At 53.4% G+C, this 11,090-nt stretch overlaps 4 protein-coding genes across 4 annotated transcripts; 3 read left to right on the forward strand and 1 right to left on the reverse strand.

Moving 5' to 3' along the window:
• Positions 1–652: 652 nt before the first annotated feature.
• AYO21_04570 (hypothetical protein) lies at positions 653–1,228 on the forward strand (the record flags this gene model as incomplete). Its single annotated transcript, XM_022654542.1, has 2 exons — positions 653–668; positions 732–1,228. 2 exons carry the CDS (start codon positions 653–655, stop codon positions 1,226–1,228), a joined length of 513 nt encoding a protein of 170 aa, XP_022513142.1.
• A 178-nt stretch (positions 1,229–1,406) lies between these two features.
• AYO21_04571 (hypothetical protein) lies at positions 1,407–1,904 on the forward strand (the record flags this gene model as incomplete). The annotated part of the gene is made up of 1 exon (XM_022654543.1): positions 1,407–1,904. One exon carries the CDS (start codon positions 1,407–1,409, stop codon positions 1,902–1,904), a length of 498 nt encoding a protein of 165 aa, XP_022513143.1.
• A 1,194-nt stretch (positions 1,905–3,098) lies between these two features.
• AYO21_04572 (potassium/sodium efflux P-type ATPase, fungal-type) lies at positions 3,099–6,658 on the forward strand (the record flags this gene model as incomplete). The annotated part of the gene is made up of 5 exons (XM_022654544.1): positions 3,099–3,592; positions 3,646–3,838; positions 3,953–5,443; positions 5,497–6,264; positions 6,389–6,658. The coding sequence occupies 5 exons, from the start codon at positions 3,099–3,101 to the stop codon at positions 6,656–6,658; spliced, it is 3,216 nt and encodes a 1,071-aa protein (XP_022513144.1).
• A 594-nt stretch (positions 6,659–7,252) lies between these two features.
• Positions 7,253–10,194, reverse strand: AYO21_04573 (hypothetical protein; the record flags this gene model as incomplete). The annotated part of the gene is made up of 4 exons (XM_022654545.1): positions 7,253–8,665; positions 9,436–9,744; positions 9,784–10,017; positions 10,075–10,194. 4 exons carry the CDS (start codon positions 10,192–10,194, stop codon positions 7,253–7,255), a joined length of 2,076 nt encoding a protein of 691 aa, XP_022513145.1.
• Between the last annotated feature and the right edge of the window lie 896 nt (positions 10,195–11,090).

The raw sequence follows: 11,090 nt of genomic DNA on the forward strand, positions 1-11,090 counted from the left end.
AAGATTGGGATGCGGTGAGGAAAGATGTTGCCTGCAAACACGGTGCAAGAGCTGAAAAATAAAAGTGGGCAACAGTTGAAAATCGGGGGCGGCTGAAGCTGTACGAGTCCGATTTGCGACCTGTTTCAGGAGGATTGGGATTTTAGGGTCCAGATCCAGTTCAGGCCAGGGCTGAAATTCCCCAAGAAACTAGAACGCACCCAGTCCAACTGCACCAAGCGGTTGCGCCTGCAAATAGACAGATGCTTGGGTGATGGATTCGTTCAGTTGCGCAGGATTGATATTTGGGTGAACCTCTGAGAACTAAAAGCACATCGCTCTACGGAGGATCTGAATGGTGGACAGCGGGTTCTGTTGATGGAGGGGCAAGGTGGGAGAGATCAGACGCCTTTCATCACCTATGATGATATGGGGTCCGACGTGGTAGCGAGGCATGCGCTTCACCTCCATTCGCCATCGTATTACCTTCACGCCTCTGCGAACTTTAGTTTACTACTTGTCATCACCAAAGTCCCAACTCGCCAGATACCTCGATGGCCTTTAGGTACAAGTGAGACTCATTCTCCAATCACACTCGAGCTGGCCCGCAGTTGGGCTTGGAGGTCATTTTCCCACTGCCTAAATGTAACCACCGATCTCACAACTACCAGACATGTTTGACACGCACAGTAAGTGCCCAGGCATAGGCCTTCCAGAGCAAGCAACTTCGAGACCGCTAACCACTTGAACAGAGCCACATCCACTGCTTGCGCAGGTTCCCTTAACTGTCTCGCCCTTTCTGTCGCTGCCGACTGCTGTGACACTGCCCTACACATTTCGATCTGTACCCACGTCGCTTCCCCCGTCCATCATAGCTGAAAATGGCCCTGGAAAGCCCAAATATATCACATCCTCCTCTGGGCACTCTGCCCATCCAGATGATATCATAAACTCTTGTAATGCCCTCCAAGATCACCTCAAAAAGACCCTCGAAGGTGCAGACAGAGCCATCAAAGAATGGGAGCAAGAGATCAAGGATCGAGATCTGGCAGAGAAACGCAGAGTGGCGCCCGGTTGGTTGGATCGAGAGGAGAAGATACTAGAGCCTACAAAGGCGTCCTCGAAGGCAGGGGTAGATCAGAATCTGCTGGACGGGCAGCCTGGGCATGTCATATCAGCACCCGCAATGTCACCAAGCCGTGAAGGGGAAGAGCTGGATAGAGCTTTTGGAGGTCTCGGTCTCAAATAAAAAAAATTGAGTCATTGTGCCACACCCCGGAGACCTGTGGTTCTTCGCCTAAGTGCAGCTGTTACATGCTCATTTCAAATTGAGGGTTCTGCCAGCAATCGCAATTGTGCTGCTGGCAATCATCCGGCGCTATCCAGAACGCGTCATGATATTCCTCCTCGCTATCAGAAGAGACACCATGTTCAACTCTACTACTTCTGCAGAACAACAACTTCCGCCGGACGCGTTGACGTGGTTTCTCGACGACCCATTCAGGACATGGAACACAACTATACTCTTCATCATCCTATTCTTCGTCCTGTGCGGCTGTACCATCCTCCTCGGTGCTCGATATGCGGAGATATTCAGATTCGGTACAATTTTTGCCGACGAGCTTCCATTGACTCTGGAAGGGAGACAGGCTAGTTGCCCATGGCGTGATGGAGATGGAGGAGATGTAGGATGTTTACCCGGCGGAAACCTCCTATTCCAAGCGACAAACTCGCAAGATGACCACCAGTTTGACCTTAGACGACGTCCAGGAACCGCCAATCTTCAGCCTAATTACGTCGCGATCGGAAAAGTTCGAGAAGGGAAGATCGCGCAGCGACGGGCATCATTGTTGGAAGCCTCTAGTCGAACCAAACATGCACATGGCCACTTGACATTGAAAACCCTGCCCAGTTCCGGGAACTAGGCTATGGTGTTCCAGGCCAATTTATGGAACGGGCCAAGCCGGCATTGCACCCATCCAACCCACTTCGGAGAGGCTACAGCCAGTACGATTCGCATCAATTCGACCATCCTCTCAGCGCGGTGCACGACCTAATTATGAACACTGGAATCGAGGGACTTCGAGATTTGGCGTGGGGTTACCCTGCTGGTTTATGGCAACACCTGGGAGCGGTTTACAGAAGTCTCGGCGGGACAAAAGCAGGGGACATCTTCCACAGTAGGGCTCCTAGATGCCAATAAATGGTTATCTCTATTCATAACTGTTCACACATCCCTTCCTTACGCGCTACTTGGTTCTGATATGCTAATGTCTAATATCATTGATTGCGTGGACACAAGATGACTCAATGCGGGAAACACGGCACAAGTGAGCTCTTCTCTAGAACAGGTTGGTTGGCTTCGTCCAAGGGTGTTGGTTGACAACCTCGACAGTGCTGACATTTTCTCACGACATTTGACGTCAGTCGCGCTTAGTCTGGTGGGATCATCACCTCAGGGAGTCTCTCGCTCGCCGGCGAAATTCGTTAAAGCCCGGCAAGACGGAACAGCAGATATTGCTGGTCCACAAGGTTCCGCCTGGGACGGCATGGCGGAGTGGAAGTTCTTCAGCCAAGACGCTTGGCTCTTAATTCCGCTCCATTCAATCGGTACCGTGGTCCCGCTAGCTCGCTATTTTGCTTGGCAGGCTTTTGCTCCCCTAGAACGCCACTCAAGACATGCCTCCCTCAGCATTTCATCCCTCTTCATTCCTAGCCACCTTTAATGGCCATCTAGGTGGCTTTCTAACAGGCAACATCGCCTTACAGAGATGTCTGACTCTGAAATATCAATCGGACGTCTCATTCTGTTTCAGAACTCCGTTTCTGTCTCTGTTCCCAAACAGCAACCGCAAGTATCAAACACAGACAACTCTTTACAGGGTAAAGCGGTGCCAAGGGTGCAGAGAACTTTAAAAAAGACAAGACAGTTTTTGAGCTTACGATATGCGTACTACATTGCACCTGCGAGACCCACAGCTAGGGTCGAAATGTTGCCCCAGGGTGATACTGCAGTCACCCCATGTCCCCTCACGGCTCTTGGGACTATATCGAGGGCGCATGCTGCTGTTCAGCTGGAAATCTCTACTATCCCGACCTCGAAGAGAAGACAATAAATCATGGACAATCACACTTCTGGCCAGAGTAACAAGCCCCTAACCAAGCCAGCACACGCCCTTGGACGAGATGATCTTGTTCAGCAACTGGACACCTCAGTTGGTATTGGACTGACACCAACAGAGGCGTCTCAGAGATTGCAGACCTATGGCCGCAACGAGTTGGATGACGGTCCAGGCGTACAGCCACTCAAGATCCTCCTGCGCCAAATTGCTAATGCGATGATGCTGGTCTTGATAATGGCCATGGCAGTTTCGTTCGGAATCCAGTCTTGGATCGAGGGAGGCGTTGTCACTGCTGTGATACTTCTCAACATTGTGGTCGGCTTCTTCCAGGAATTTCAGGCTGAGAAGACCATGGACTCGCTACGCTCACTCTCTTCACCCACCGCTACTGTGGTCCGTGATGGGAGCAACTTGACCATTCCCACGGCAGAGCTCGTTATCGGCGACCTCGTCGAGCTTAAAGTCGGCGACACGGTCCCAGCAGACATCCGGTAAGATTTCAGTGGAAACTCCTTAGTCCCTTCAGGGTACTCACAGCGCACAGGCTAATTGAATCCATCAACTTCGAGACCGACGAAGCACTCCTCACTGGTGAATCTCTACCTGTTGCGAAGGATGAGGAAGCTATTTTTGATGAAGAGACGGGCCCTGGGGATCGACTGAATATAGCATTCAGTTCTTCCACAGTCACAAAAGGTCGAGCCCGAGGAATAGTCTTTGCGACTGGCATGTACACGGTGAGTGACTTCGCATCCTGAAAGGGTTCGGGAAAGTGCTTTCACCTCAGGTTGTCACTCTTACCTCTGCTCTTCTTGCCCACTTCAATACGGATCTCTGATATAGGGACGCAGGAGATTGGTTCAATCGCGACGGCACTCCGTCAAAAAGACTCCAAAATTCGCCACGTTAAGCATCGCGAGAACGGCACCGTGAATCCCCTACGCTACGTCGAGTCCTGGACGTTAACCTTTACCGATGCTGTCGGGCGTTTTCTCGGTGTCAATGTGGGAACACCACTGCAGAAGAAACTCTCCCGCCTAGCGATCCTGCTCTTCGGAATTGCGGTCGTCTGCGCCATTATTGTCCTTGCCGCCAATGAATTCTCTGACCGCTCTGAGGTCATCATCTACGCTGTCGCTACCGGTCTTTCCATGATCCCGGCGTCGCTGATTGTTGTCCTTACAATTACAATGGCTGTAGCCACGAAGAGAATGGTTCAACGCAATGTCATCGTTCGAAACCTTAAGTCATTGGAGGCCCTTGGTGCGGTCACCGATATCTGCTCGGATAAGACCGGAACTCTCACCCAGGGCAAAATGGTTGCCAAAAAGTGCTGGATCCCAGCTCGTGGCACCTACACAGTCAGCACCTCAAACGAGCCTTTCAATCCAACGACGGGAGAATTAACCTACTCTGAAGCAGCCCCCGCTGCGCGAAGTGAAGTACAACCTGAAGATGGCCCCATAACCAAACCCAACGAGCTATTGGAGAATAATGACGCGTTAAAGGACTTCTTGCTTGTGGCATCTCTTTGCAACATTGCTCGCGTTCAACTCAACAACGAGGGAGTCTGGGTTGCCATTGGTGATCCGACAGAAATCGCAATTCAGGTGTTTGCCTCTCGCTTTGGGTTCAACAGGCAAAGATTCCTCGACCCAAAGCAAGCTACAGTGAAACAAGTCAGCGAGTATCCATTTGACTCGGATGTGAAAAGAATGTCTACTGTGTTTGAAGACCTCGAGACAAAGGAACAAATGGTTTACACCAAGGGTGCAGTCGAGCGTGTTCTTGATGCTTGTACTGGCATTGACTGGCACGGGACAGGCGTCGTCGACCTGACGGATGAAATGAAGGCAGCAATTCTAGAGAACATGGAAGTCCTGGCCAGTCAAGGTCTGCGGGTCCTCGCCCTTGCAAGCCGTCCTTACAATCCCCGCTCCGGTCGGCGTGCCAGTCGAGAAGGGCCACCCCCCCGCGGGGACATTGAACGGGATCTCACTTTCCGCGGCTTGATTGGTCTCTACGACCCTCCTCGGCCAGAGTCTGCGGATGCCGTCAAGAGCTGCCACCGCGCCGGAGTGAAAGTCCACATGTTGACAGGCGATCATCCAGGCACTGCTCGCGCCATCGCTGCACAAGTTGGCATTCTTCCCACCGACCAATCTCTATTCTCTCATCGCACCTCGCAAACCATGGTTATGACAGCAAAAGAGTTCGACCGTCTCAGCGATGAAGAGCTGGACGAGCTACCAGCTTTACCCTTGGTTGTCGCTCGCTGTGCCCCCAACACAAAGGTACGGATGATCCAAGCCCTTCGTCGACGAGGCGCTTTTATGGCCATGGTGAGTTTTGTTCCCGTCCCTGCTTGTGGAAGAGTGCCGCTAACTTCCAAAAGACTGGTGACGGAGTCAATGACTCCCCTTCGCTGAAAATCGCCGATGTTGGAATTGCCATGGGGCAAGGGGGCTCGGACGTGGCCAAGGATGCTTCCGACATTGTTCTCACGGACGACAACTTTGCATCGATTCTCAACGCTGTGGAAGAGGGCCGCCGGATGTTTGACAATATCCAGAAATTCATCCTTCACCTTTTGGCGGAGAATATTGCACAAGCCTGCACGCTGCTCATTGGCCTAGCATTCAAAGACGACTCGGGTCTCTCTGTGTTTCCCCTAGCACCAGTCCAGATCATGTGGGTCATAATGATCACGTCTGGCATGCCCGACATGGGTCTTGGGTTGGAGATCGCCGCGCCGGATATCCTTCAGAGGCCACCGATTTCGCTGAAAGCGGGCGTCTTCACCTGGGAACTCTGCTTCGACATGCTCGTCTACGGCTTGTGGATGTCTGCGCTTTGTCTATCGTCCTTCGTTTTGGTCATGTACGGATTCGGAAACGGAGATCTCGGCGTCAACTGCAACACGTCCTACTCGGCGCAGTGTGATACAGTCTTCCGGGCCCGCGCCACGACTTTTGTCAGCCTCACCTGGTTCGCCCTCTTCCTCGCGTGGGAAATGGTCGACATGCGCCGAAGCTTCTTCCGCATGCAGCCCGGCAGCAAGAGGTACTTTACGCAGTGGATGTACGACGTGTGGCGCAACCAGTTTCTCTTCTGGGCCATCGTGGCCGGCTTCGTGACCATCTTTCCCACCATCTACATTCCGGTAAGTGAATCCCAATTGTGGAACCATATACCTACCCCCCGAATGGAATGGAATTATATGGAATCACCCCTCCCCCCCCCCCAAGGGACCAGAACGCAACCACTAACGTCCTTTTCCACTACAGGTCATCAACCACAAGGTCTTCAAGCACACCGGCATCTCCTGGGAATGGGGCATCGTCTTTGTCGAGGCCCTCCTCTTCTTCTTGGGGTGCGAGGCCTGGAAATGGGCCAAGCGCGTATACTTCTGCCGACGTGCGGGACTGCATCCGGGCTTGACGTCTGCCGACTTGGAAAAGTTGGTCTTTTCGGACTTTGCTTCCTCTGGAGAGGAGGAAGATGCAGAACGCGGCCTTGTCCGGAAGGGGGTAGCCACCGAGAAGACACAGTTCTAGCAGAAATACAGCACACAGCAGACGAAGCGGGTTTAATATGATGTAATGTTATAATGATATCACGCTCGTGCGGGGCCACAGACCGACGAGAAACAGCTACATAGATAGCTATATAGAATGGGGCAAGCGACTGATTTGAGAGTGGTGCTGGTATTCACCCCGTTGAGCACAGAGAATTGGGATTTTATCTTTGCCGCGCGGCTGCGGCACTCACCAGAATCTTGCCTTGTTACATACGGTGCCGTCCTAGAACGCGCTCTGTGGAGGAGGCGGGCAAGGGACGTCCAAGACTTTACTTGAACGACCAGGCATGATGCAGAGATATGATACAATCAGTGATACATAATAATTGATAATACATAACTGAAGCAACCTACATGGCAACCTCAATAACGCATCGCGCCGACTTTCCGGAACTGGTAGCGGTTATTGCGGCAATCTCGGTACTTATACCGACTGCATGTGGGTACCGTGTCGGGAAATCTGTATACAGATGAATACCAACCAATGATCGAGGTTCACGATATACTCGCTCGAACCAATTCGCTAGAGAGAGATAGGAAATGGCAAAGACCAGCATTTGAAATTATCATGTCAGGGAAGATCCAGGTTGAAAAACTGCTCCCACTCAAGCTCGCCCAGGCCCATCCGGTTGGTACCAAGGGACGCGGGCATCGCAGGATGATGATACCATTGGTCACCGTTGCCTGTGGCGTCGATATCGTTGTCATTCGAGTCTGGGATATTGTGCGATTGACATTCCTGGAGCACACCGTCGAGTCTGGCGATGTCGAGTTCCTTGCGTTTGCGGTGGACGCCGACCAGCACGCGCGCCGCGTCGTAGGCCTCCCGCGTCGCGCTCGTCTTGTAATGTGCGCTCACATCTTCCAGAGCCTTGAGGGGCTGGATGAGTTGGGCGAGAGACAGGCTCGTGTCGATGGCGAGGAGGGCGCAGGCCGCTTGGAAGGTCACGTTGGCGACGTGCCACCAAGGCCGTTCGGTTCTTAGCAGCACGCGAGCGGCGTCGACGGCCTTGGACAAAGCCGACAGCATCCGCTCTAGGGTCTCCGTGTTGGGACTTGACCCTTGCACCCGCAGTCGTCGGTATATGCAAAGCATCACGTTACACTGTACCAGCACCAGCATGGGCTGCGCGGACTTCACGTCGAGGGCCCTCCGCAACAGGTTCTCCAGCTCGGGCACAGTCTGGTATTTGTCGGGGGAGAGAATCTCCGAGACTAAGTAGAGTTCGAGTAGCTCGGGTTTGATGCCGCCAGGGTCGGGCGACGGGAGCTGACACGAGGCACCCCGAAGTTCGACCCTGGATCGGCCACAGTCAAACGAGATCCAGATATTGAACAGCTGGGCGACTAGGTAGATCCTCCGACGGCTCTCTCGGCCTTCTTCTGCGCCGTTGCTCGAGGGTAGCGGCTCGTCACCCTCGTCAAAGTGTAGGCGGGCAGCTTCCAGGACATGCATCATCGTACAGGTCGCCATCCAGGTGATATGGGGCGAGGCGGTCAGCCTCAGGTACATGACCCGAAGTAACCAGGCCACGACATCATCCGTGGATGGGGTAGGGAGTAGAACAGACTGTGCTAGAGCAGCCTGGGCGGATTTCGCAAGCTGCATTTCGAGGCTCAACGGCTGTTTGGAGAACACACAGCCTAGGGCGGCAATTCCGCAGAGGACCGAATCGACACAGTCGTATGATTGCATAGTGGCGTTGTCATACCAGCGCGTGGCTATCAGCCTCCGAACACTGTTCTCGTCCAGAAATCCGTAAACGGCATGGATTTCTTTAAAGTAGACGGTGGCCAAGGCTTCCATCTCGCTCAGGCTGATGGTTTCGACGATCGGTCTCGGAACAACATCAGCGGGTGTCCCTTCATCTCTCAATCCTAGATTCCACGCCGAAAGCTGTAGCCGCTTAAGGCGCGTCGAATCAGCTGTCAGACCAAGATTCCGAGCAAATACCGCGCCCGAATTCGCCTCCAATGAGCGGAGCTGTGTTTGCTCAGTCCGTACGGGCGCATTTCGTTGGTCGTGAATGTGCTGGGGTTGATCGGTTTCGGACGTTGGGGACGAAACGCTGGATCGAACCCCATGATCGAGCGTTCGCCTAGAAACACTGCTTGACCGCGGCCGTCGATCGACGACGCAATTGTACTCGAAGTGTCTGCAGGCTGAACAAGGAATCCCACCCTCGCACTTCCTTTTCCGCTCCCTGCAAGGTCGACAGGCCGTTTTGGCCCGTTTGCGCAAGGACTCACCCAGCATTGTCGACGCTAGGCTCTGCAAGGGGTGATCGAGAGATCGGTGGGGTGGGTATGGGGGACATCTATACATGTTCGATAGTAAGGCAAGCTCACTCAATTTCTGCCTGGGTGAGGAGGGGCATAGAGCCTAGGCACGCTCCACCACTGTTCAAAACCCCCGCCTCCAACCCTTGGAGCAGCTTCTTGCGGTAATTTAGCGACGAGGCCAGCTCTTGTGTGGCGGGGAGAAGGTTATGTTAGGGATGTTGTATGTCGCAAATGGGCCATATTACTGGATGGTGGATGGGTAGTAAGTCGGAGGTGGGAAATGGCTCTGGTGTCTCGATCAAGGGTGACCCACTCATCTTGGCGGCAAGTGCGGATATTGCGGGCCGGAGATTATTCGAAGCCGCTGCCGACTCGCCGATTACCCGTTACTGCCTGGTATATCAAGGACTCTGTACCGATTAGAACCCGCATAAACTGGTTTTACCTAAGCAAAGCGCCCCCATCAACAACGTTGACAGTACCCGTCACAAAATTATTCCTGATTATCGCCAGAAAGGTCTCTGCAACATCTCCAGGCTCCCCTATCCTATCGAGCACAGAGGCCTTCTTTGCGGCTTCGGCGACTGCCTCGCCCGCTGCTGCGACAGCCCGGTCAAACAACTCCGTCCGAATTGCTCCCAGAGAGACGAGGTTTGCGCGAACCGGCTTGAGCTCCAAGGTGAGGCTCCGCGTCAGCGCATCTTTTGCGCCGCCCACACCGGCCCACAACAGCCAGCAGGGTGGGGGTTTATACGTGCCCGCACCGCCGGTCAAGGTGATCTAGGACGTGTACGTCTGTTTGAGGTACTTGACCGCAACCTTGGCAAGGATCAAGTCGCCGATGAAGTGGTACTTGCTCGCTGCGACGAGGTCGTCGGATGTCACTTCGGCGAGAGTAATAGGGTTCGGCATTCCACCAGCGGTGCTGACAACATGGTCGACAAGGTTTATTCCATTATCAGTGGCGAAGTCAAAGACCTTGGTGAGATCTTTCTCTGCTTGCTCGCTGGATAAGTCACATGCGATACCTCGGACGTTGGTGGCTGTATGAGGCTAGGAAGCCTTGAGTCTCTGCACTGCCTCGTCCACACCTCCCTGCGTCCGACTGACAACGACGACTTTGGCGCCGAACTCGAGGCTTGCTACCGCAACTGCGAAACCTACGCCGGATGTTCCGCCAACAATGACAAGCGACTTGCCGCGGAGCTTGTCGATGTAGTTTGGTGACATGGCTTCAAGAGCTTGATACCAGTGAAGAAGGGGAAGAGGTCAGAGAGACGATCGTCAGGAGTGGGAATACATTGATTTGGCGTCACTTTGCATTGGCGGGAGGTTTTGCCATTTATACTATGCTCCTACTGTGTTTGGAAACTTGTCGGGTAGGCGGAACGTCCGAAGCGCGTAGAAACAAACACAAGGAATGCTATCACCAGTACACGCTCTGGATTTCTTCGACATCCTCGACGGTTGGAAGACGTCCGGCGATCTGGCAGGGCTTGAGGTGTCTGCCGGCTGAACCACGCCCCTTGGTGATATGCTTATAGACCCAATGTTTTCATTTGGGTGTCGTCACCATACATAGTATTCTAGTGCACGATGCTTCGTCTTGGTCTCAGACTGTACTAGATATTTTTGACACCAGGTCGACGTCTCATCTACACCATTTGATTCGCCGATCTCCAAGGAGGGAATAGTCGTAGTCGTCGACCCCCTATTCCCCACTTTCCCCAGAGTCCGCAGCAACCGCAGCAGCCGCAGCAGCCGGTAAGGCCGGGGTGGCTTGCGGGACCCCGAGATGCACCTTTATTGAATGCATCTCCAACTCCGAAAGAACTCTTAGTCGATGTTTTTCGCAGCCTCAGCCTCAGCCTCTGTCCTTCAATTTGTTGAATGAGCTGGTCGATATTAAACCACGAGATTCTTGCACCTCTCAAAGGCATGACCCGCCTCTCAGGTACTCTGCAAGTCACCATCACCAGAAGCCACACAGATCGACTCGCATCATGAACTCTTCTCCCCACGGTGGCGGTGAAAGACGGCAGGGGACAACACCCTACAAGCCCATCCAAAGAATCAGTCAAGCTTGCCAGTACTGCAGGTAACCAATGCCTCATATATCTTTGCCG

This window comes from Fonsecaea monophora (genome assembly GCF_001642475.1).
Source record: "Fonsecaea monophora strain CBS 269.37 chromosome Unknown Scaff26, whole genome shotgun sequence".
NCBI classification, from domain to species: Eukaryota; Fungi; Ascomycota; class Eurotiomycetes; order Chaetothyriales; family Herpotrichiellaceae; genus Fonsecaea; species Fonsecaea monophora.